Here is a 25,954-nt window from a genome sequence, read left to right on the forward strand (position 1 = left end):
CGTATTTTTAGCGATTCTATTGAAGCCGATACACAGTCTGAGTTCCCTGAGCCGATACGTATTTTAAAATACTAATAATATGGAGTTGGTTTTTAGTTTCAGTTGAGTATGAAACTTTTGTCGCATACGCACGCCAAACGCTCTATATAGTATTCCAAATACTAGTATTTTGGAACAAGTTTCTATACTAAGTATTTTTTTATACTGGTAGTAAGTATACTTAGTCTTCAAAATCGACCAGTTTTTCCATCTCTACTAGAGATAACCTGCATGAAATATGTAAGGAAAAATTCGACTTATCGATTTGAAAGTAATATCATCTTCTTCTTCTGCCTTATCCGCGCCTTAGTTGGAGCATATGGAAACCACGCGGCGCCACCAAGAATTCCTTTCGCTAGCCAGTCTTTTTTAACTTTGGATATTCTATATAATATAGAATATTTTTTTATATATAATAGTTTGGTTTAGGCAGAGCTTAATGAATAAAATTGAACCAACGATATGTTTAATAAATGTATTCATAATCCAATGAAAACAAATAAGTATGAATGAAAAAGTGTACACAATTTTATCGTATTGCCCAAAGTATACCAAAACTATCGTGGTTTGGTTTAGGCAGGGTGTAATTGATTTCAAGAACTAACCAATACCATCTGTAAATTGTAGTCTTAGTTCAATAAAAACAAATACGTATGACTAACAAAGTTTAATGAGCAATATTTATGGCAGACCTTAACAGCCTACCTCCACCCTTCGCTACTGATGTTACACATGATCATACTTTTTTTCGATCCTAATAAGATCATAATATGGGTCTCCAAGACGTGGAGGTTTGTATAAACAGATTTTTGTTTTTACGAGAAGTGGATATTAGCCACTTGCTTATCCTATTAGGTCAATACCCTGACACACACAAATTGAAAAACAATATGTGTACTTGCCAGACCCAGGATTCGAACCTGGGACCCACGGCGTTATAGTCCAAGGCTTAAGCCGCGCGGCCACCGTGGGTCAATCGAATCGAATTATGAATATATTATATTACAGGTGGTTTTGGTTATTTTTTTTTAAATTCATTTGCCTATACCAAACCATAATTAATAAATTTTATAGATAAACAAATATTTTTTCACTATTATCTACTATAGCTTGGATTGGGAATGGTTTAATTGAATTTTGAAAACTAACAAACACTATATCCTCGTGGAAACTAGAAAATTGTGTAACTCCAAAAATGCTACTTTATTCTTCTTCTTCTTTGGCCATATCCGCCCCTAAACTGGAGCATATGGACACCACGCGACGCCTCCAAGAATCCCTGTCGCTCGCCAGTCTTCTTGCTTCGTTCCAGGTCAAACCAGCATCCCGTAGCTTCGCCGTATACACTCTGTAGATTGTATTTAGCGGCCTTCCAGGTCGCCGGAATCCGGTTGGCTTGAAGAACAGGCAAGCCAGGTTAAAGTTCTCTTCTGGCATCCGCAGCACGTGGCCAAGCCAGGTCCAACGCCGCCTCTTCACTTTCAGCGTGATGAGAGGCTGCTTGGTGCGTTCTCTTATCTCCTCGTTGCTCCTAAAGTCATACCACCGCACACCCAGTATTCGTCGCAAACATCTGTTTTCGAAGCTCAGTATACGGTTGCTCTGAGCCTTCGTAAGGTGCCATGATTCGCTACCGTAAAGCAGCACCGTCAGAATGCAAGCGTCGAATAGGCGGCATTTGGTTTTGATCGAGTACAATCGTGAGTCCCAGACACCAAAATCAACGCGAAGAAAACCAACGTCTTGTGCAATAGCACCTGTCCTGATCCAGATTTCCCTCTGATTAGCGATGGACAAAACATCGAGAGCGTTGACAGCTTCAAGTACCTGGGGGTACACATCACGGGAGATGGCATTTTGCAGAAAGAGCTCGCTATCCGAATGGGAATGGCTGGAGCAACATTCAACTCGATGCTACTTTATAGGAGAGACAAAAAACATTACGGTTTCCTATACAAATATATGGATATGTAGTTAAGGCCATGCATTAGTTGAGGCACGGTCTAAAAAGATCGTTGCTAGGCGATGTGCGGATTGCAGGTCGCGGGTGCAAAAGACGCCTGTCAAACGAAATATTATTTCTCATATAAATCCAACATATGTCCATTTTATGTTCTGTTTATTATTCTATTAGTAACAATAATAATATATTCATTGACATGTTTTCTTTTTAAAGTAAATGGGTAACGTTTTTAGTCATCTTTACACGATATATGTCTGACTCGACGTTCTCTCAAGGAATGCGAAGCGAGTACAAAATTTCGTCGCGCGTACAGTTGAAAATTATTTGGCGTTTCACTGATGCGTCACCTTAAATCACCCATGATTTAACAATATTATGATTTATTTGGAATTACATCATTTGCAAGATGGGTAAATATTAACAACGATGGCATCCAAAGTCAATTTTCAATTAAAACGGAGTTACACATTTTTCTAGATTCAACGACGATATACAAATTGAAGCCTTAGTTGAATGAAAAAAATGCATTTATTTGAGTGACAAAATTTTGTGTGCATTATTTATGTCAGAACTTAACAGCTTGCCACCACCCTTCTCCACTGCGTTTATATATACTTTATATTTGAATTGCTTGTATACTTGTTGTTTTAATACATAACGTAAGTGTATGCTTTCGCACATTCAATTTCATTCATGTATATGGCACCTAGAAGGGCAATTTTTGAATGAAGTAGTATCGAAGACATCGATGCGGCCTAATTAGATTTTGACAACCGCGTCTAAAAGTGGCGGATGCTTTTGAGCTACACATGCTTCGACACTAGAGGCGCTTACTGCGGTCATCGGTTTAAATTTGACAGATGGTAAACAGATTAAATGTCGGAACGTAACGTCGAAAGGCTCTTTATTTATTATTTTTTTGTCTTTTACATATTACCGTTGGAGGTGTTATTTTGTGTTTAAATTCTCATTTAAATATTTATTGTCATTTTGTAACACTGAAACATACATATTTTATTAATATTAGGTTTGTAAAATACATCAGGAGTTCAGTTCACATTCTCGTACTGAACATTGTAATATCACTATTATAAGGTAAATATTGGACGCGTACTTTAACAATCAATCGTTTTAAGAATGCAGCGATAACGGGCAAGTACTGATTAAATTAATATAACAATGTCATTACCACATTTTAGGTTATTTTACACATTCCCAAAATGGAAGTGGTTCACGCTGAAATTTTGCTGTCAAGATTTGGTAACCGGACGGATCCATTCAAAATGACAAACGATTCCGGTTATCGAAACCATTGGCAGATATATTAATTTCCAGGTTGGAAGATCTAATGTCACCCCCAACTAGTTATATTTTTAATATTTTCGTGGCAATATTGGACACCGTTCGAAGCACTATACTTCTTTTGAATCTACCGTCGCGTTTTGCTTCTTGTTTTTGTACTGCTTTGTTTAAAAATTGCCCGTCAGATGTCCGTCATCCAAGTCATTCAGTTGGTGGCACCAAATACTGACCCTACGCGATTGACTACAAAAAGCTTCGTCATCAACAATCAATCAATTGATGAAGGTATCTTGATTCGGCTGTCAGTTCTGATTATACTTCAAAGAGTGCACTAAACTCATCACGCCCATTTGAAACTCGGATTGCTGCTGCTCTGTCATGTTAGTAACGCGTGGAAGCAGACTAGAGATGAAATATTCCATCGGATGTTTCCGTTTTGGATCACAATATACGTTAAATTCTTGTTCGGTGTTAGTGTCACATCTTAAAGCAGTCCGCTTCGGTTGACTATGATCTGGTGAATCTTCATCTTCGGATGAAGATTCTAGCATGAGAGGACGTCGTTTTTTGGCTTTTTTCCTAGGTACTGATGTCGCAGGAATCATAACAGGAGCAGGAACGGTATTCTGAGTATCAACATTTTTTTCTTCGTCACCGGTATTTAGCGTGAGAGCGCTGTTATCAATCTGCATTACGTTTTTATCAGAAGATATTGGAGACGTTACCATATTCGATGTATCGACGAATTCTGAATTATCATTGTCGCCATCATCGAAGTCTGCGAAGACATGTGGTATCGCAGCTTTTCTGGTAAATTCCTTCAAAAACTCCAAGTTTTCCGACAGGTAGTAAGGCTTTACCAGGTAAAGAGCCGGGTCTTGGGCCAGATAAAGCTTCTCTCGTTTGTTCAAAGACCTTGAGTAGCAGGTTCGGATCTTCTTCCATTTTAATTTGAGGCCATCAACTGAAAAATAAAAAATTAATTTAAATAACTTGTGATGACCTTAACAAAATGGACAATGGAGGAAAACGTGCACAGGGTGGCCCAAAAAAGATTGTATGACTTCTCAAAGATAATCTGAAGTGACCAACAATCAATTAGGCCCATTAGAATCAGAGAAACGTATCGAAATTGTTAGTGGTTTAGAGTTGGTATTGGAAATAAAATAACAATGGGGCAAACACATTAGCATCACGTCACGTCCTGTCACTGTAAGCTCAGGCTGGGAAAAAAATATGCAATGTCGTTTTTCTTGGAACCTATTTGAAATGTTATTAGACTGATGCTCCCATTCCGTAGCACATTTTAAATCAAAAATGAATGACAATGATGTCACCACATGTATATCACGTTAAATCGTCAACAGCACGAGTCAGTGATCATTGTTTTTATTTTCTGCATGTTAACACATTTTCGACTCACATCAATACTGCATGCTCTACGTTTTAGTGGTTTGCTCTATGGATTTTCTATTAGATTATTATCTATCAGTGGCGAAGGGTGGAGGTAGGCTGTTAAGATTCGCTATAAATAGTGCACACTAATCTTTTTTAGTCATATGTATTTGTTTTTATTGAACTAAGACTACAATTTACAGATGGTGTTAGTTAGTTTTTAAAAATCAATTAAACCATGCCTAAACGAAACCATTATAGATTTGGTCAAATTTGGACAATACGACAAAATTGTGCACACTTTTTTATTCATAGTTATTCGTTTTCGTTGGATTAAATATACATATTACACATATTGTTAGTTATTTTTTTTAATTCATTAAGCCCTGACTAAACCAAACTATAATAAATAAAATATATTATTCTATTTACAAAATATTCAAAGTTATGTATGATTTAATTGCATACTTTTAGATATTTTAGAAATAGACATGTATTTTTTGACTATTATCTATTATGGCTTGGTTTCTAATGGTTTAATTGAATTTTAAAAACTAACCAACACTATCTGTAAATTGTAGTCTTATTTCAATGAAAACAAATATGTATGTCTGAAAAAGTTTAATGTGCACTGTTTATGGCGGATCTTAACAGCCTACCTCCACCCTTCGCCACTGTTATCTATGATCCGCTGGTTGGGTTCTGTTCAAAATAATATTATCTATTAATACTCAGAAGACGAAGAACTCACGTGTGAAGGACGGCTTCGTCCCTGGTACTTTGGTGATGAGAGAGAGGCATCGGGAATTGATCACATTATATTAGGCAGAAGGTATAATATGAACACAGTTATTTAATTTGATAACGCTCCGCGCAGAGCTGGGTTTATTTATTCAAAACATTGCAGATACACATGGGGTAAACATTGATTCAGCATGACGCAGAGCTGGGTTTATTTATTCAAAAAATTGCAGATACACATGGGGGTAAACATTGATTCAGCGTGACTAAGGTAAATTGTAGTTGTTATAAGGCACACGATTGGTACTAAGAGGCATTAAATTGGCGTGGGTTATGGAGGTCGGTCATTTAGGGGCACATAATAATTAATTGGTTTGCACTTCACTTTATATTATTACCACGTGGTTGCGTTTACACATTATTTATCAATAACACCGTAACACTAGGGACACAATCATTGGGACGCGGGTGATCACGCAACTTTGCTCATAACCTCACCCGCGCGCGACGGGGCACGACTTTTTCGTATTATCCGCTCTCCGTGGTAGGTTTACACTAACTGATTTTCAAAGGGCATTTTTACATCTGGGGGATCTAGTTTGCTGAGGAGAAGAGCAAGGGGTAGGTTTGAAAAATTGCAAGGTTTTCGTCGGGCTCGGCTATCTAACGGTACACACTTGGGGTCCTTGGGCGTCTGGGGCAACCTTGGGAGCTAGCAGCTAGCTTGGTTTGAATGGGCGCTGAGGAAGCCTGTTTGTTTCGCAAAGAATTTATTTTTTGTTGTAAGGCAGGGCTGGTTAACTTTTATCAGGGACATTTTAACATTGAGGTTAAGATTTCGGATCTGGAATTTGAAACGTTCTCGTGCTAGGGGTTTGGTTTGGTCATACTATGCATGCAATATTGCAGTAATTTTGACATACGCACACATATAAACTGTTCAAACTAATAAAAATTACCATGAATCATGAATAATAATTCAAAATATCAAATGTAAGGCATTGTTTGTCACGTTATCGAATTTTTCTCTCGTTATTTTCGAAATTTTCGTCTCCAGATAAGACATCGATAAAATTGAAGACCGAAAATGAGTAATGTGTAAGCGACGGTGCCAAGCAAGAATTGTAAGATGTTTTTTGTAAAAATAAATAGATGCCACTATAAAAATGTTTATTCAAAACGTGCGCAAAAATGGAAATTGCCGTATGTTATTTGACTGTCAATGACCGGTTAACCGGTTGGTTCATTCGAGTCATTAGGTATTTGATTCAGTTGGAAACTTGAACGTATTGTGCAATAGAATTTTAACAAGTATGTTTTTTTAATCTTTAGGATTCATGACGTCTCTCATGAAAACTTGCTTATGATGTCATGAAACTTTATGTTGCATTCGCATAAAAGCTGGTGACTATTCACAGGCAGTCTTTGTCTTTGACTATTTAAACTTAGCTTTTTAGTAATGACGTCATAACACATTTATGTAGACCGTAGTAGAAGGTGGTGCATGACTGATTAACGGGCACGCTCTGACTCTCGCTATCATTCGGATAGCGAGCTTTCTCTGCAAAATGCCATCTCCTGTGTTGTGTACCTCCTAGTATTTGAAGCTGTCGACAATCTAGATGTTGTGCCTGTCGGTAATCAGGAGGAAATCTGAATCAGGACAGGTGCTATTTCACAAAGCGTTGATTTTCAAACCTACGGTAGACGAGTTGTGATATCATTGACGTATTATCAGGGCTCGAAATGGACCGAAGCGCACCGGAGCGCCGTTCCGGTTCATAAAATCCACAAAATTATCGCTCCATCTCGTGGAAATATTAATTCGACCGTCTGAGCTAGATATTTCATATAATAAAAAAAATAACACACCTATTTTTATAAATCAGATTCACAATTAATGTAGTATAGTATAATATAGTTGATATTTTCATAAAATTATCGAGCGCTCCGGTTCGTATAATTTACCGTTTCGAGCGCTGCGTATTACGAGGGTGGGTCAATAATTCCTTAGAAAAAAGCATTAAAACAGTTTTTATTTTTGTATTTTTTTTTATTTCTCAACATAATCTCCTTGGAGCTCAATACACTTGGTTAGACGTTTCTCAATTTTTTTTAAACCGTCAGAAAAATAAGTTTTCGGAAGGTCCTCAAAATAAGCATTTGTCCGATCGATGACTTCTTCATTTGAATAAAAACGTTGTCCACTTAGCCATTTTTTTAAGTTTGGGAAAAGGAAAAAGTCACTGGGGGCTAAATCTGGCGAATACGGTGGGTGGTCGACCAATTCGAACTTCAATACTTCAATTTTAGCCATTGATCGTAAACATGTGTGAACACGGGCATTGTCCTGATGAAAGAGGATTTTTTTCCTGTTTAAATGAGGCCGTTTTTCTTCAATTTTGTTTTTTAGCTAGTCCAATAAAGATGCATAATAATCCCCTGTTATTGTTTTTCCTTTTTCCAAATAGTCAACGAAAATAATTCCACATGCATCCCAAAATACAGTAGCCATAACCTTACCAGCTGATTTTACGGTTTTCGCCTTCTTTGGAGATGGTTCGCCTTTCGCAATCCACTGCTTTGACTGTTCTTTCGTCTCGGGAGTATAGTGGTGTATCCATGTTTCATCTACAGTCACAAAGCGACGAAAAAATTCATCCGGATTGCGTTGCATGAGCGACAACAGGGCTTTAGAGGCCACCACCCTATTGCGTTTATTGTCGACTGTGAGCAAACGCGGCACCCATCTTGCAGAAATTTTTTTCATGCCCAATTTGTCATGTAAAATAGAAATGACGCTACCTTTTGAGATCCCTGTAACCTCAATTATCTCACTCAACTTTAATCTTCGGTCACTTAACACCATATCGTGGATTTTATTGATCATTTCTGGTGTAGTCACCTCTACAGGACGTCCTGAGCGTGGTTCATCCTTTGTTGATGTACGACCACGTTTAAATTCATTTAACCAGTTATAAATAGTTGCAAGTGAAGGAGCAGATATGCCGTGAACTAAATCCAACTCATTTTTTATTTCCTTTGCTGTTAACCCTTTTATATTAAAATGTTTAATAACAGCTCTAAACTCAATTTTCTCCATTTTTGTAAACAAGCAAATTTTTTTTTTAAATGTACGAAAATAAAAAACAACAACCCGACCAATCTGATTGAAACTTCGCAGCATACTGAATCGGTAGTGCCGCTGCATGAAAACAAACCGCTTACAGTACTAGTCGCGCCACCTGTCGGCTTTTCTAAGGACTTATTGACCCACCCTCGTATTATGTATAATGTATATGGACGAAATGTGTGAAAAATAAAATCACAGTCGAACTCGGTTATTACAATCACGGATATAGCGAGATCTCGGATGTAATGAGGAAACATTCGTTGACATTTTAGTTTATGATATACCGAGCTAAAATATCGTCAAAAATTTTCTTAAAACTGTTAATGTGTCGATCGTTTAAAAAAACATTTCGACCCTAAGCAATAAAATCCAACCGAACAGGATGCCGCCGGGATCGCATTACGTTTATGACATTAGTTAAGTGTCTAAGTACCTACGTAATTGGTGTTTTCGCTGACAATATTGAAAAAGTATCCACGCATATGGTTGAAATAAGTAAAATATCCAAGGTTTGTGAAGTCAGTATGTACCTATCAGCGTACATTACTAGGGAGCGAATTTATATGCAACAGAAAACATGATTATATGCATGCACGTATGCACTTAAAATCAATAAAATATGCACTCGAATAACTAGTTAATAATTTTTCAACATAATACGATAGCAGAACAAAAAAACATAAAGCATGAATATAAAGTTAATCAATTACGATTTTCAAAATAGTTTTTTCACAAGTACAAATAGTTGAATAATAAATGCAATGTAAACCAAACATGACATTAAAAAAAACTTACTTAAACACTTAACTTAAATATTATGCTTTGGCATTAAATTTTTCCGCATAGGTATCTGTCAGTATTTTGTTTATATGCGGAAAACGACCTCTCAACATCCACAGAGGTGATTGAGCAAACTTTAAATGAAAGTGCCCGAGTTGACTTCACTTTTTCTGATAAATCCACAGCTCAGAGATGGCATTGAAAATGCAAGCGCATCTAAACTATCTACCTTCTGATACACCCCTGTTACAGGCGGGCTTCTCCCGGTGTAAAATAATCATTTAGTAGCTATAAGTCGAAACATAACCCTGACCTCTAGAAACGGCTTCATAAAACATCTAATCTGATTCCTTGCTCAACCACGTAAGTATTTTTTATTCATAAGTAAAGGCCTTCGTCCGGTGTGTGAAAATCACATATTGGGCGGAGGTGTAATTAAGATAAATTTAATTTAATTTAAAAAGTTTAAATGATGATGGATGAAAGAGATAATTTTAAGACTAAATATAAGTATTCAAATATAATAAATTTTGCCGCGCATTGCGCAACGGTGAAATCCTCGCGCGCCGGCGCCAGGGTCAGGCTCGTGATTCGCCGAATCAAAGATCAGATTTGGCCAATCACGAGTCCTTTTTACTAGTCGGCGTGGGTACGGGAAATTTAAAAAGAAAAGAATAAAAGTTAGTAAGCAGCCCTTTTTCAACATGTACGGGACCTGCGAAACCTGTAAAAACAAATTATATAAACCTGTAAAGAAAAATTTAAAATATAAGATAATACCAAGTTACGCACGAGACAGACGTGGTTTCATTTAATTTCTCCTCAATTTAAAAATATCTTTTTTGTGAATCCGGGGTTCAATGGACACCTGAGCTAGCCACTGGAACCCCGGACATCTCACTTCCTAAGTTATATTTCGATAAAATAATTAAAAACAACTAAAATTATAAATTCAAAAGCTCTGAAATATGCATTTATTTATGAAATAATATGCACTAATATCTCTAATATGCTCTAACGTCTCAAATTTAATATGCAATTATATGCACAATAAAATTTTATTTTTGGATTATGTGTCTTTCAAAACAGATTTCTGTGCAACTCTCATAGCTGTGCATGCACCCTAACAAAACATGCACTAGCATATAAATCCGGGCCCTATTCATTACAATAAACAACTTCTTTTGTAGTTTATGAATGCCATGCTTGTTTCGGGGATTTTTACAATGGTTTTCAGATTATTTATTTTTGACTTTTTGTGTTGTGACCGCTCATTTAAAAATACCTATTCTCTGATATAACGAGTAACGCTTATAATGAGCAAATTTAGTCAGTCCCATCTTCCTCGCAATAACCAAGTTCGACTATACTAGAAAATTTTAGTCTTCCAGATTCCAGAAAATAAATACAAATGAAAGTGACAGAAAAATTAATTCATTGATACAATTAAAATAATAAAATATAAAGTAAGTATTGGATGTTTTAAAAAAACCAATTGTTATAAATACCTATGTCACAAGGTAACTATGTATTCAAAACTGATTCCTACTAACATTATAATAATGTTGATTATTGCAGATTTTTGTCACATGTCCATAACATTCAAAATTCCTAACACAAAATGCAGTGACGTCCCTTGGGGGTAGGCAGATTGACCGTCACTTGGGGGCGGCAGTTACTCGAAGGGCGGCAAATCGAGGAACATCATTTGGAATATATAGAAATAGCTACCTAAACTTGGTAATAACGAAAATATCCATCCATTAAAAAATTCAGCTCACTGATTTTGTCGGGATCGCGATATCTAGTTTACTTCCGTTGCCCTTCGACGTCCTTGGTGACCAAAAACGACACGTGCAGATTTGTGAATAATTAGTCTGATATTTTGTTAGTATTGTATCCATACAACACATTTCTTAGATATTGAACTCATGAAAAGATGATAAAAATAATGTGTAAAAAAATGAGGCGGCATTTTGGCGCTGCCAAGGGGCGGCATTTTATCTTATTACGTCACTGACAAAATCTATAAAGCGTCAATGACATTGAGCTACTTTACAAGCTGTTTGTTGGCGAATTTAAAAGCAGGCGATTGAGCTACATCGATTGTGATGATGACAAACAAAACTTTCCATTCGCTGAGAAGCCACAAGCCAGCGACAATTAAGGCGATACTTCAGTGAAACGGCAAATAATTTTCAACCATAGGCGCGACGAAATTTTGCACTCGCTCCCATTCGGAGAGAGAATATAGAGCTGGAAACACGTCATTTGCTTCGTGATGGCGACGGCCGTAATAATTCTTAAATCGTCTAAAGATGACTAAAAACGTTACCCTTTTACTTTAAAAAGAAAACATGTCAATGAATATATTATTATTGTTACTAATAGAACAATAAACAGAGCATTAAATGGACGCATGTTGGATTTATATGACAAATTATATTTCGTTCGGCATGCGTCATTTGCACCCGCGATCCGCAATCCGCGCATCGCCTAGCAACGATCTTTTTAGACCATGCCTCAACTAAGGTATAGCCTAAAAGCGTCAATGACATTGAGCTACTTTACGAGCTGCTTGTTGGCGAATTTACAATCTGCCTGTAAAGTCGCCCAGTGTCATCATCGAACAAGCTAACAAGCAGATTGTAAACAATCTACCGAGAAAAGTTGAAAGCCGGTCAACTTTACACGCTACACGCCGGCGTGTGGGCCATCTGCGCAATAGAGCGTAGTAGCGACCTCCCGGTAAAAAAAAAACTCATTAAAAGCAAACTCATTATTGTGGGCCTTCACAAAGTGAAGTTTTGTATAAACAGATTTTTGTTTTTACGAGAAATGGATGTTAGCTAGTCGCTCAACCTATTAGGCCCATACTCTGACTCAAACACAAACTGAAAAACAATATGTGTTCTTGCCAGACCCAGGATTCGAACTTGGGACCCACAACGTTATAGGCTGACGCTTAACGGAAAAATACGAAGCTTGCAATTTGAGATTTTTTTTGATAATTTACAATTTTGAGTGTATTAATTTATAAATATGTATCTGAAAACATTAAAAAGATTTTTTTTATTTTAAGTCAAAGATAAACCTACAATTTAAGAAAAATATTATAAAATGTGAATTTTGTTTACGTCCCCATCTTATTGTAGTAATTAATAAATATGTATCTGAAAACACTAAAAAGATTTTTTATTTTTTTTTAAATTTAAAGATAAACTGGCAATTGTAAAAAAATGTAATAAAATGTGAATTCGTTGCAGGGTCAAATCTTATTATTACATAATATTTTATGGCCATATTTATTATTAAAATTTAGTTTATTAAGTTTTAGATTTTATGTGGTGTAGATTTTTGACTAATTCATCGTTTTAATATTTTTTATATATATTTTAAAAAACATCGATTTAAAAAAAAATATAAATGTGTATAACTTGAAATCCTTTTTATTTATATCAAATTTTATTTTAGGCATGGTCACAATATTGAAGCTCGAGTTGATATAAATAAAAAGGATTTCAAGTTATACACATTTATATTTTTATAAAAATCGATGTTTTTTAAAATATATATAAAAAATATTAAAACGATGAATTAGTCAAAAATCTACACCACATAAAATCTAAAACTTAATAAACTAAATTTTAATGATAATTATGACCATAAAATATAATGCAATAATAAGATTTGACCCTGCAACGAATTCACATTTTATTACATTTTTTTACAATTGTAAGTTTATCTTTAAGTTTAAAAAAAAATAAAAAATCTTTTTAATGTTTTCGGATACATATTTATTAAATAATACAGTTGAAATTGTAAATTATCAAAAAAAAATCTCAAATTGCAAGCTTCGTATATTTCCGCTAGGTTCTCTGCTGGCATGCGTCTCCCCCTTAAGCCCATACCATACTGCTGTAAGAATCATAATACAGGCGGACCTCGACTTACGAACGTTCGACTTTCGCACAATTCGCTATTTCGCACATTTAAAAAAAAAATCGTTTTTTAAAGCGTCGCGCTGGCCGTGGGGTTAAGGTGACGCATCAGTGAAACGCCAAATAATGTTCAACTGTACGCGCGACGAAAATTTGTACTTGCTTCGCATTCATTGAGAAAACGTGGAGTCGGACGCACGTCACTTTGCTGCGTGATGGCGACGGGCCAATTAATTCTAAAATCGTGTAAAGATGACTAAAAACTTTACCCATTTACTTTAAAAAGCAAACATGTCAATGAATATATTATTATTGATACTAATAGAATAATAAACAGAACATAAAATGGACGTATGTTGGATTTATATGAGAAATAATATTTCGTTTGACAGGCGTCATTTTCACCCGCGACCCGCAATCCGCACATCGCCTAGCAACGATCTTTTTAGACCGTGCCTCAACTAATGCATGGCCTTAAGATATCCCCTTCTCGCCCGCTCACAAGCAAGTGCATTTCTTGCGTCACTTGCATCCTGCTCGCACCCGTCACTTTGCTTGTGAGCTAGCTAGGATAGGTTTATTCTTACGCAGGAGCGCGTGCGGGCGTGTCATGTTGTGCGTTTTGCTAATTTTATTCATTTGAAATTTTTCACCCTAAGTGAGAAACGGAAAAACTGCAGTGTTGATACGAACAAAGAGAAATCAAGGATTTATAAACTTCACATGACGTTCTGATTGCGGTGAATCTTTTGCTTCAATCGGACGTTCGTATGATACAAACAGGTCTACTACGATATGTTCAATTTTGAAAAGTAAAAATAAAATTAAGGAATATGTTAAAAATTGTGGAAATATATGTTTAAAGGTTGTTTCCAAAAGACACGGCATAGTTATGGATGAAATGGAAAAATATTTGTCATAATGGATCGATGACCAACATCAAAAAAATGTCCCTCTGAATATTTCAATTATTCAAGCGAAGGCTCTTAGTTTGCACAAAGATTGGAAGGCTAGATTAAAAGAAGATTCTAACACGATTTTTCAAGCAAGTAACGGTTGGTTTATATTAAATTCACTGGAGAATCGGCTAATGCGGATAAAGATGCTGCAAAAGAGTTTATTTCCTCATTATCCAAAATTATTGAAGACGGAGAATATTCCTCTAGCCAAATATTTAATGTAGATGACACAGGTTTATTTTGGAAAAAATGCCTTGTCGTACATTCTTATCTAAGGAAGAATCAGTTGCCCTTGGGCATAAACCTTCTAAAAACCGATTGACATTGCTTCTTGGTGGAAACTTGGCTGGTGATTTAAAATTGATGCCAATGTTAATTTATCAACCAGAAAATCCCAGGGCATTGAAAGGGAAGGATAAAGAATTGCTTCCAGTAATCAAATAAGAAAGCCTGGGTTTACTGCGTTAATATTAAAAGATTGGTTCACTTCACATTTCGTGCCAGCAGTTAAGCAATATTGTAAATTTAATGATTTACCATTTAAAATATTTTATTTAAAATAAAGAAGAACTTTTTAAGGGTAACACCCGCAAACCCCACTTAAACATGTCTCTTAAACATCTTATAATATTTCAAAATACACACTATTTAATTTTTTTTTTACTTCCCTCTACTTTCAAACATTCAACATTCGCACACCTTTTCAGGAACCAATTATGTGCGAAAGTCGAGGTCCTCCTGTATTGTGTCTAAAAAATAAAACACTGTTTTATTTTATTTACATATATATTTTTTTAATTTATTAATAACTACTAAATAAATATATACAGGACTTAATACATAATAATTATAACTAATATATATTTATAAAAATACATAACTTGCAAAAGCCTCAGAAACATACATATTAGGCAGTGGCGAAGGGTGGATGTAGGCTGTCCTAACCCTGCCCTATTCCGACGTTTTAAAAGTCAATGAAAAATATTTTGGATAATTATTTTTCAAAATGGATCCCCCCAAACAATTTTTCTCATCCTAAGCAAGGCGGATGTAATTTCGCAACTTTCAACGTAAAACATAGTATTTCATCGCAGAAACAAAACCACATACCTACATACACACACAATGTCTCATGTTTTGTGTCTATGATAACGTTTTTGCAAGAACTAGGAGATCTGAGTGTTGGCATTATTATTTGCATTATTGGCATTTCAAAGATTCATCCAGTCTCTATTATGGTTTGGTTTAGGTGGGGAATTTGTATTATTAGTTCAATGACAACAAATAAGTATGACTGACAAAGTTTAGCGTGCACTATTTATGTTGGATCTTAACAGCCTGCTTCCACCCTTCTCCACTGCGTTTATATGTACGTTATTACGATCACGGAAATAGCGAGATCTCGGATGTAATGAGGAAACATTCGTTGACATTTTAGTTTATGATTTTCTCCATACATTTATTTACTTTTATAACGAGCTACTTGTCGGGTATACCGAGCAAAACTGTTAATGTATCGATCGTTTAAAAACAACATTTTCAAACCTAAGCAATAAAATCCTACAAGTAACTAGACCGATGCCGCCGGGATCGGATTACGTTTGTGATTATGACACTAGTTAAGTGTCTAAGTACCTAATTAGTGTTATCACCGACAACATTGAAAAAGTACGTTGAAATTGCATGTAAAAAACCCAAGCTTTATGAAGCCAGTAGGTACCTACCAGCGCCGGCGGCTCAGCATTTCATTACAATAAACAACTTCTTTTGTAGTTTATGAATGCCACGCTTGTTTCAGGGATTTTTATGATTGTGTTCAGATTTTTTATGTTCTATGCTTCAATAGAATGCGGCGCGAAAAATGTTATTTAACGATATAACGAGTAAATTCAGTCGGTCCCATCTTCCTCGTAATAACCGTGTTCGACTGTACTTTATATTTGAATTGCTTGTATACTTGTTGGTTCAATACATAACGTATGTGTATGCTGTCGCACATTCAATTTCGTTCGTGCGCCCAGATGTCAGTCATCAAAGTCATTCAGTTGGCGGCACCGAATCCCGACCCTACGCAATTGGCTACAAAAAGCTTCCATCATCAGCAATCGATCAATTGATGAAGGCATCTTGATTCGGCTGTCAGTTCTGATTATACTTTAAAGAGTGCACTAAACTCATCACGCCCATTTGAAACTCGGATTGCTGCTGCTCTGTCATAGTAGTAACGCGCGGAAGTAGACTAGAGATGAAATATTCCATCGGATGTTTCTGTTTCGGATCATAATATACGTTCAAGTCTTCTTCGTTGTTAGTGTCACATCTTAAAGCAGTACGCTTTGTTTCAGGATGATCTGGTGAGTCTTCGTCTTCGGATGGAGAATGTTGTCGTTTTTTGGCTTTTTTCCTAGGTACTGATGTCGTAGGAATCATTACTGTTAATAAAGGAGCAGGAATGGTATTCTGATTATCACCATTTTTTTCATCGTCACCGGTATTTGGCGCGAGAGCTATGTTATCCATCTGCGTTACGTTTTTATCAGAAGATATTGGAGACGTTACCATATTCGACGTATCGACGAATTCTGAATTATCATTGTTGTCATCGTCGTAGTTTGCGAACACCTGTGGTATCGCACGTTTTCTGGTAAATTCCTTCAAAAACTCCAAGTTCTCTGACAGGTAGTAAGGCTTCATTAGGTAAAGAGACGGGTCTTTGGCCAGATAAAGCGCCTCTCGTTTGTTCAAAGACCTGGAGTAGCAGGTCCGGATCTTCTCCCATTTTAATTTGAGGCCGTCGACTGAAAAATAAAAAAAAAAATAAATAACTTGTGATGACCGTAACAAAATGGACAATTCAGGAAAACGTACACGGGGTGGTCCAAAAAGGATTGTATGACTGCTCAAAGAATGATCTGAAGTGACCAACAATCAATTTTATTTGGCCCCTTAGGATCAGAGAAATGTATCAAAATTTGTAATGGTTTAGAGTTACGTCTCGCATTGGAAATAAAATAACAATGGAGCAAACACATTAGCATCACTTCATGTGCTGTCACGGTAACCTATAGGCCGACGCTTAAGCTGCGTGGCAATCGTGGGAAATATATAACCACCAGAAAAAATCTTTTTGCAAAAAATACGACACCCAGCAAGGTTCGAACCATGCCATCTAGTACGGTTTGATTTCGGCAATGTTTAAAATATGAATTTTAAAAATTAATCAACATCATATGCAATTTGTATTCTTGGTTGAATGAGAACAAATAAGTTTGACTGATTAAGTTCAGTATACACTATTTATGCCAAATCTCCACGCTTCATCACTAAATAATATGTAACAATAAGAGAAGACAGTTTAACGAACACACATTTATTTTAACGTAAGTTTACTTGTGAATTTAAAAAATATTTAATTTTCTTTTTAACATTTTAGATTAATTAAAATACTTTAAAATCAGCAAATTGTATTAAACTGCATTCTTCATATTCTGTCACTAGATACCCCCAGTAGCATTCTTTCGATATTGTATCAAATAGGGTAAAAATAACAACAAACATATTCTGTTTTCCGTTTATTTTTATTTAAATAACAATACAGTAAAAATTAAATTTGATTATGATACAAAATCGGCCAATATTTTGAGGTCGAATAGATCGTGTCTGGAAATTTGTACGTATGATGACGAATAGAGAATTAATGTTATTAGATTGTCAAGATGCGATCTGATCACTGATAACTTTGTTTTTGACCGTGTTATTTCTTCTTCCTCATCATAAATTCATCTGCTATTTCACTTTCAGCTATGATGTGATACCAAAGGTCACCTTCATCTACTTCTAACCAATGTAAACTGGAGACTATTGATGGAGTAATAAATGCATCCGTTAATTTCAAGTAAACAAATTAAACTGCTGTGCAGCTGTGTGAATTAGCGACCAACGTTGCAAACATTAGTGCTACGTTCAGTCTACGTACAGGACGGTATTATGACTTGAATTCGAGTGCGAGAGGGATGAAGTGATTATCATGCGCAGAACATTGTTTACAAGGATTTAAATACGTATAACATTAACAGGTTGTTTTTAAAGGCTTAATTACATTGACAGGCGCGCAGACCCAACCCGATTCAACGATCTACGCCGACCGTCGTGGCCACCGTTTTTCACTATTTGCAATTACACATAACGATTCAATTGCGTTGATCCATTTTTTTGATTGGTTTAAAATAAACATAGTATTGCTATTATTAAAAATATAGGTTGATCGAAAACTATTTCTTAGTTAGATTGGTGGCAACACTGAACAGTATTCCCGCGCAAATTTACGTGAAAACTGAGCTGTCAAACCTAGTGGGTGGTGTTCGGATATCTTCGTACGTTCTCGGCAATCGTCGCTTGGATCGGGACGACGGAAAATAGAATTTATCCCACTTTAATCACGATCGCTCCCGATCCTTGAAAACCATAGAGAATAGATTTTGACAGTCGTGGCAGACGATTGGGCCAGACGCAATCTGCCAATGTAATTTGAGCTATATCGAAATTATATCGAAATTCTATATTAAAATTTATCCACCTACCAGAGGCCTCTAGTGGAAAAAGATGAAGCTTGCAATTATTTATATTTTACATTTTAAAGTGTTTTAATTTATCAACTATAATTTGCGTTTATATGTGTATGTTTAATACGTCTTCTCTCTATCTCTATTTTCTCTCATGCGTTACAGATATTTCAAGACAAATATATCGTCACCTTACTATTAAAACCTCGTAAGTCTGTTTGAGAAGAATATTGAGGGGAAGGAAAATACGCTATACAAACCATATTTTAAACATCTTCCTGATCGATGAATTAAGACTGATTGTGAAATACGAGGTTTTAATTCCATGCTTTAAACCATGAGACCTATGAGTTTAATTTGTCGATAGATGGACAGCATACTAGTCTGGAGAACCGAGGTTTTGATATGGTTTAAAATATTTTTTTGTTTAAATCTTGTCGAACAAACTTAATTTTTCCATAATATCAGACTTACGAGATCTAGTAAGGTGACAATATATAAGGTAATATGTCTATAATTGTCCAAGTGTGTTCTTTTTTAAAGTTATCCATCACTTACCTTCGTCCAACAGGCACCCTTGGTCACTGGATGATGATGTGTTGGCACCAAAGACATTCTAATCCGGCCATTAGTTCTGATTGTACTTCAAAGAGTGCACCAAACTCAGCACGCCCATTTGAAACTCCGACTGCTGCTGATCCGTCATGCTCAATATACGCGGCATTAAACTAGAGAAGAAATATTCCATCGGGTGTTTCCGTTTCGTTCCGCCGTGAACGTTAAATTCTTCAACGTTATTATTATCGTAACTTAACGCAGAACGCTTCGGTTTATATATAACGACATCGTCATCATCATCTTCAGACGTTGGTTCCACTTTGACAATACGCCGCTTTTTGCCTTTTTTCCTAGACTCTGATGACGTGGGAATCTTCACAGATTCTAGCGGAGTAGGAGAAGATGCATTACTCCGATTATCAACGATTTCTTCATCGTTACCGTCATCGGGCAGTGGCGTGACTGCGATGCTGTCCGTTTGTGTTATGTTTTCATTGTGCGACATCGGAGACGGCACCATATTAGATGTATCGAAGAATTCAGAATTATCATTGTTACTATTTTCTAGATCCCCCATTGCTTGCAGATCACGTTTTTTGGTGAATTCTCTCAAAAATTCCAACTGGCTCGACAGATAGTAAGGTCGTTTGTTGTAATATATACCAACTTGTTGGTTCAGATACAGATTGTCTTGCTGATGCAGGGACCTCGAGTAGCAGGATCGTATCTTTTTCCATTTCAGTTTGAGGCCATCAACTGCAAAGTAGAAGAAATAATATTAGATTACTGCGGCAACCTCGTGGTTATATAAAATTATGTGACTGAATAATAAAATGTTTAATGATTTATAATGATCTCATCAATTTCAGTTTTGTCCTTACCTTTGGTAAGTAAGTACACGCCCAATGTTCCCTCTAACTTTATGTTGCACACGCGGATTAAAAGTTTAGGTGCATTTTGTAAAAACTTCTCATGCGGCAACAAGGAAAAATAGCAAGTTAGTTTTTAATTTCACTCACGAATTTTATATACTTTTTTAAACATAAATATAACTGTGACAATCGATTATTTCTCATGTACGCTTTATTATTCGAAGTCACATAATTTATTATAATAAACATACAGTCGAACTCGGTTATTACGATCTTGGACATAGCGAGGTCTCAGATGTAATGAGGAAACATTCGTTGACATTTTAGTTATGATTTTCTCCATACATTTATTCACTGTTATAACGAGCAACTCATCGGATATACCGAGCTATAATACTGTTGATGTGTCGATCGTTTAAAAACATTTCGACCCTAAGCAATAAAATCCGATCGGACAGGATTCCGCCGGAGACGGATTACGTTTATGACTCTAGTTACAATGCGAAATCTTTACAGTGATACTCGGCGGTTTCGAGAACTACATCCCCTCTTCTAGTTTTTTCAGTACTTACAATACTTCGAAATCGAAAACCATAGACAAGATACAGCATGAGCGCCACCGACAGGTATCACGTTAAAGATTTCGCAGTCGAAGTGTCTAAGTACCTACCTAATTGTTGTTTTCGCCGACAATAATGAATAAGTATCCACGCATATGGTTGAAAAATCCAAGGTTTGTGAAGTCCGTAGGTACCTACTAGCGTTCATTACAATAAACAACTTCTTTTGTAGTTTATGAAGGCCATGCTGTTTCGGGGATTTTTACGATGGTTTTCAGATTTTTTATTTTCGATTTTTTTTGTTTTTGTGTTATGTGACCGCTCATTCAAAAATACCTATTCTCCGATATAATGAGTACCGCTTATAACGAGCAAATCCAGTCGGTCCCATCTTCCTCGTAATAACCAAGTTCGACTGTATATTATAATTATGTGACTTTGAATAATAAAATTTTCAATGATTTATTATGATCCCATCAATTTGAATTTTGTCCTTATCTTTGGTAAATAAGTACACGCCCAATGTTCTCTCTAACTTCATGTTGCACGTGCGCACAAAAATTCTGGATGTGCATTTTGTAAAAACATCTCATGCGGTAACAATGTAAATACCGAGTTAGTTTTTGATTAATTCACAAATTTCATTTACTTACATAAATATATGTGTGATAATCAATTTCTCATGTGCGCTCCCTTAAAAGCTTGTGTGCATTTGAATTGGCGCACGGCTTAGAGGAGGGAACACTGTGCACGTCCTCTTAAACCGCCAAACATCAACAAATATAGGTATTAGGTATTTATGAGAACACAATAAACCAATCGGGTATTAAATATATTTTTTTCCCACTTTTTAAGAATCAGAATAGTGTGAGATCAAATCTCAGTCAGGATATTTTTCCCTACTGAATTTCAGGTATGTGACTGTTTTCCATTATGTACTTCAAAATCTGAGTTATAAATTCGAATTGAAACATAAGTAGGTAAGTCAGTTGAGAATGTTTTTTCTTTCTAAAACTCATGGCAGAAAATGCTTGTTCGCAACTCTGTTATGTTGTGTAATTGGTGTCAACAGGGTTAAAATACACTCTCATTTTGCCACTGCTTATACTAATATTGATAGATTTATTCATACATGAATTATCGACCTTCATTCATCAGTCTTTTAAATTTTGAAAATAGCCAATATACCTACTGGATACTGGTAATGGATTATTTTTGTTAGGTTAGGTTAGGTTTTCATTCTTCAATTATTCATGAATTTTGACAAAATCGGCTATGAAAATTAGCGCAGTTCCTGCCTGACTTCCCGTAAACCGACTTGTACCTACATTTTTTTTTAAATTTCAATTAATTATTAAAATAATATTCATTAAATTAATAAATTAGTTTAAATAGTGGCTACATTTCATAATAAAATAAAATACTACGATGGCAACACCAATCTGACGTTTTGACATTTGGTTTGAAAATTTAAACAATATTCGTATCGGATTTGTTGCTTCTCTTTCACTCGCTGTCAGATCATAAAATTGTCAACGATTTTAAATACATACATTACTATAAATTTAATATACATAAATATCATTGAAAAGTATGTTAATTACCTATAATATACATAATAAATTATCTACTGTACCGTACCATAGACTATAATATTGTGTATCGTAGATTATAGGTCAACATAATTGTCGCAACTATTTATATCTTACACATGACGTCACAAGCGATAAAAAGTTGTACATGTACATACCCGATTCGTCGAATATACTGGCGACTTCCCTCCAAAGCCCGTCGACGATCGATCGGTTGCCGTATTGTCTTAAATTATAGTTGTATATCTGCGGACGCTTCTCTATTTCTTCGATGAACGCTTTGACCTCAAAATTGCTGGAGTCTTCTTTCATGGCGAACGTTTTAGGTTAGGGCGGGCGTGTGCCTCGGGCAACTAGCAACTTAAAACTGACGGGAGCGCTAGCGCTTCGAGTGGCCGATACGAGTGACTGCGCGTGCCCCGCGTGGACGGCCAACAAAATCGTTAATGGCAACTGGCAACAAAGTTATTGCTTGCAAACGACCCTTGTAATAAAATAAATCAGGCATAATATAACAGTGACGGTACTGCATTGTAACGACATTTTATATTGAGAAATAACTTACGAACTTTAGAAACATTGCTGAAATCAACCAGGCGCGTAGGCAGACTGACCGTCGCTTGGGGGCGGCAGTTACTAGAAGGGCGGCAAATCAACGAAAATCATTGGAATATGTGTACCTATAGAAATAGCTACCAAAACTTTTTTTTTTTACCATGTCCGATCCGAATAAGATCATATGGGTCTCCACAGAGTGAAGGTTTGTATTGACAGATTTTCTTTTTACGAGAAATGGATGTCAGCCACTTGCTCAACCTATTAGGTCCATACTCTGACTCATACACAAAATTAAAAAACAATATGTGTACTTGCCAGACCCAGGGTTCGAACCTGGGACCCACGACGCTATAGTCCAACGCTTAAGCCGCGCGGCCATCGTGGGTGTTAACCAAAACTTAGTAATAACGAAAATATCTTTCCATTAAAAAAATCAGCTCACTGTCGGTATCGCGATATCTAGTTTACTTCCGTTGCCCTTCGACGTCCTTGGTGACCAGAGACGACACGTGCAGATTTGCGAATAATTAGTCTGATATTTTTTTTGTAATGTATCCATACAAAACATTTCTTAGATATTGGACTCATGAAAGGATGATAAAAATACTGTATAAAAAAATGGTGCGGCATTTTGGCGCTGCCTAGGGGCGACATTTTATCTAGGGACGTCACTGGGCGCGCTCACAGAAAATGGGCTTGGGGGATCCATTTCCTTATAATCATCAGCCTGAATCTATCCACTGCTGGATGAAGGCCTCTCCAAGCTGATTCCACTTCTCTCGGTCCTGTGAGTTTCGTTGCCACGTACTTCCGCAGATCTTTATCATTCCATCGATCCAGCGGCCTACAGGTCTACCTTGCAGACGTTTTGTACCTCTTGGATACTAAATTTGTCCAACGATTGACCCTTCTTCGAGCTATGTGTCCAGCCCATTTCCATTTGAGGCTTTTCTTCGAACTCTATTAGATCGCAAACCCTTGTCTGTCTCCTTATCCAATCATTCCTCTTTTGTTCTTTCGCGTTATGCCCAGCATGCACCGTATTCTATTAGTATGCTATATTATTTTTTGTTTGAAAATTCCGTAAGACGAAACCGGTCTTCATTATTTATTATACAATAGGTAATTGTGGAAAAGGACAAGTACCGAGTATATTAATAATATTGCATTGCTATTTCCTTTAACTAGTATTGTATTACTAGATAGTAAGTATACCTGAAAGTATTTTTTAAAACTTGATTAAAATAGCATGCAATTCACCCCTCAAAATTTTTCCTAGCTGCGCCACTGGGACTCAACAGTGGTATTCAAAGTGTTCGGAAAAATAATAATTCGAGACACTATTCATTCAATGCATTGATGCACGATTGTCGATTACAATTCGGTGACTATTTTCTTCATCTGATAATCGCATTTGTAAACTGTCAGTTAGATTTATTTTCCTTTGAAAACACTATAATTTAGTTAGTCTATTTCGAAATCCTGAATCCATATTTTATTTGCGTTCGAATTTTGAAAAATGGAAGAGTAATTTATTCAAAAAAATATAGCGAATTGATTTGACTACACTGGAGAGAAACCTTTTACGTCTGAAAATGATGGGGACACTTTCAATTGGCTGATCGAAGAAGCTCATATAACATAGATCCCGAATGTGAACTCGTGTGACAGATCTTTGACTATAACTCAACCTCCCCCACCCCATTGTTTAAAAAATTCGGTTCTGGCTTTGGTTCCAGTGGAAAAAACAAATGGAGTTAGTTATGTTTCATCACTGATAATGCCGTAAAATAGGCGCGTACACAAAAAACTGTTTCGAAGGGTCCATTTTGAAAAAATATTCATATTAATATTTTATTAGGTATTGATTTTTAAGGTGGCGAGAGGGGGCGAGGTTAACAAAATCTAGCAAGTACCACTGTCTTCCACATTTAACCCACCTACTACATTACATTTTTCTATACCCAGACACTCCGCACTTTAAGTCTATCGATAAATACCTGACCTGAAGATATAAAGAGTGCTCACTCACGAGTTGTTGAGAGCTGTCGCATCCACAAGTGGTTATCGAATGTACGAAGCCTAACTATCAACATTATTATTAGAATCGTTAGTGTCCGTTTGTATCGTCTGCGCCGTCTTTTTTTTAAACTTACCTCGTGAGAATATTAAAGGAAACAATCTATGCTCCAGGGAACTCAGAAATAATGGGAACTGAAATACCTAACGGGTAAGGAGCAGATGACCGATATCAAGCTAGGAAGAATCCGGGATAAACTTAAACACGTGTCAAGACTACGTCATACGTCGAATACTGACAACTGCTCTCGGTTTATGCATTGACGCTCATTTAATATTGGTGTATTACACACACTATTGCACGTGCGGGCGGTTCAGACCCGAAATCGTCTCCCCCTTATGTTCGCGCCTGTCGTGAGACAGCTTGAAAACCCGCTGCAATGGCAAACTGGTTTGATATTATTATTTTATGAGCCATAAAATTTTATAGGCGGCCAAGTTGAAACATACCTACTATTCCGTTCTACCAGTGGCGCACTCAGGATTTAATATTGGGGGGAGCCCAAGGAGAAGAATGTACATTAGTCCTGTAGGCTCTTTTTCTTCTTCATATAATTATTATTTGTACATATTTTTATAATACACGGCGGCATATTTGAACAGTTTATTCCTAGTGTTTATTAAATTGGAGGCATAGTGACGGTAACCGTTGAGCGTGTCATCAGCGACTGGCGGATTGGAAGTGACTAACAGCCAGTGTTGCCAAGTCAAAATTTAAAATTTCAGTAGATTTTGACAAAAAAATTCAGTAGATTTCATAAAATATCAGTAGATTTTGGAAAATGTAGTATATTAGATATGATTTAAGACTAATAAGAATAAAAATAACTAATAATATTAATTTATTGTAAACAATGATGATGTTAATGGGTAAAATGGCGTTATTGGGTAGAGTTACAATGCTTTCTTCGTCAATTTAA

At 36.2% G+C, this 25,954-nt stretch overlaps 2 protein-coding genes across 9 annotated transcripts in view; one reads left to right on the top strand and one right to left on the bottom strand.

Moving 5' to 3' along the window:
* LOC147069285 (uncharacterized) overlaps positions 1-25,954 on the top strand; it is a 115,658-nt gene that overhangs the window by 37,314 nt on the left and 52,390 nt on the right. The window lies entirely within an intron of this gene.
* On the bottom strand, positions 2,407-22,766 carry LOC147069286 (uncharacterized). Of its 3 annotated transcripts, XM_085951088.1 has the most exons (3): positions 22,556-22,766; positions 19,374-20,129; positions 15,101-17,051 (listed from the first exon to the last, which is right to left on the bottom strand). In XM_085951088.1, exons 1-2 carry the CDS (start codon positions 22,707-22,709, stop codon positions 19,444-19,446), a joined length of 840 nt encoding a protein of 279 aa, XP_085807214.1. In that variant the 5' UTR covers positions 22,710-22,766; the 3' UTR covers positions 15,101-17,051; positions 19,374-19,443. The 3 variants fall into 3 exon arrangements, with proteins under 3 accessions (XP_085807215.1, XP_085807214.1, XP_085807216.1); XM_085951089.1 differs by lacking the exons at positions 15,101-17,051; positions 19,374-20,129 and adding an exon at positions 2,407-4,268; XM_085951090.1 differs by lacking the exon at positions 19,374-20,129 and having other exon boundaries at positions 22,556-22,752.

The sequence above is a fragment of the Rhyacophila brunnea genome, unplaced genomic scaffold (genome assembly GCF_057557595.1).
Source record: "Rhyacophila brunnea isolate RB1 unplaced genomic scaffold, BYU_Rbru_1.0 scaffold_24, whole genome shotgun sequence".
Lineage (NCBI taxonomy): Eukaryota > Metazoa > Arthropoda > Insecta > Trichoptera > Rhyacophilidae > Rhyacophila > Rhyacophila brunnea.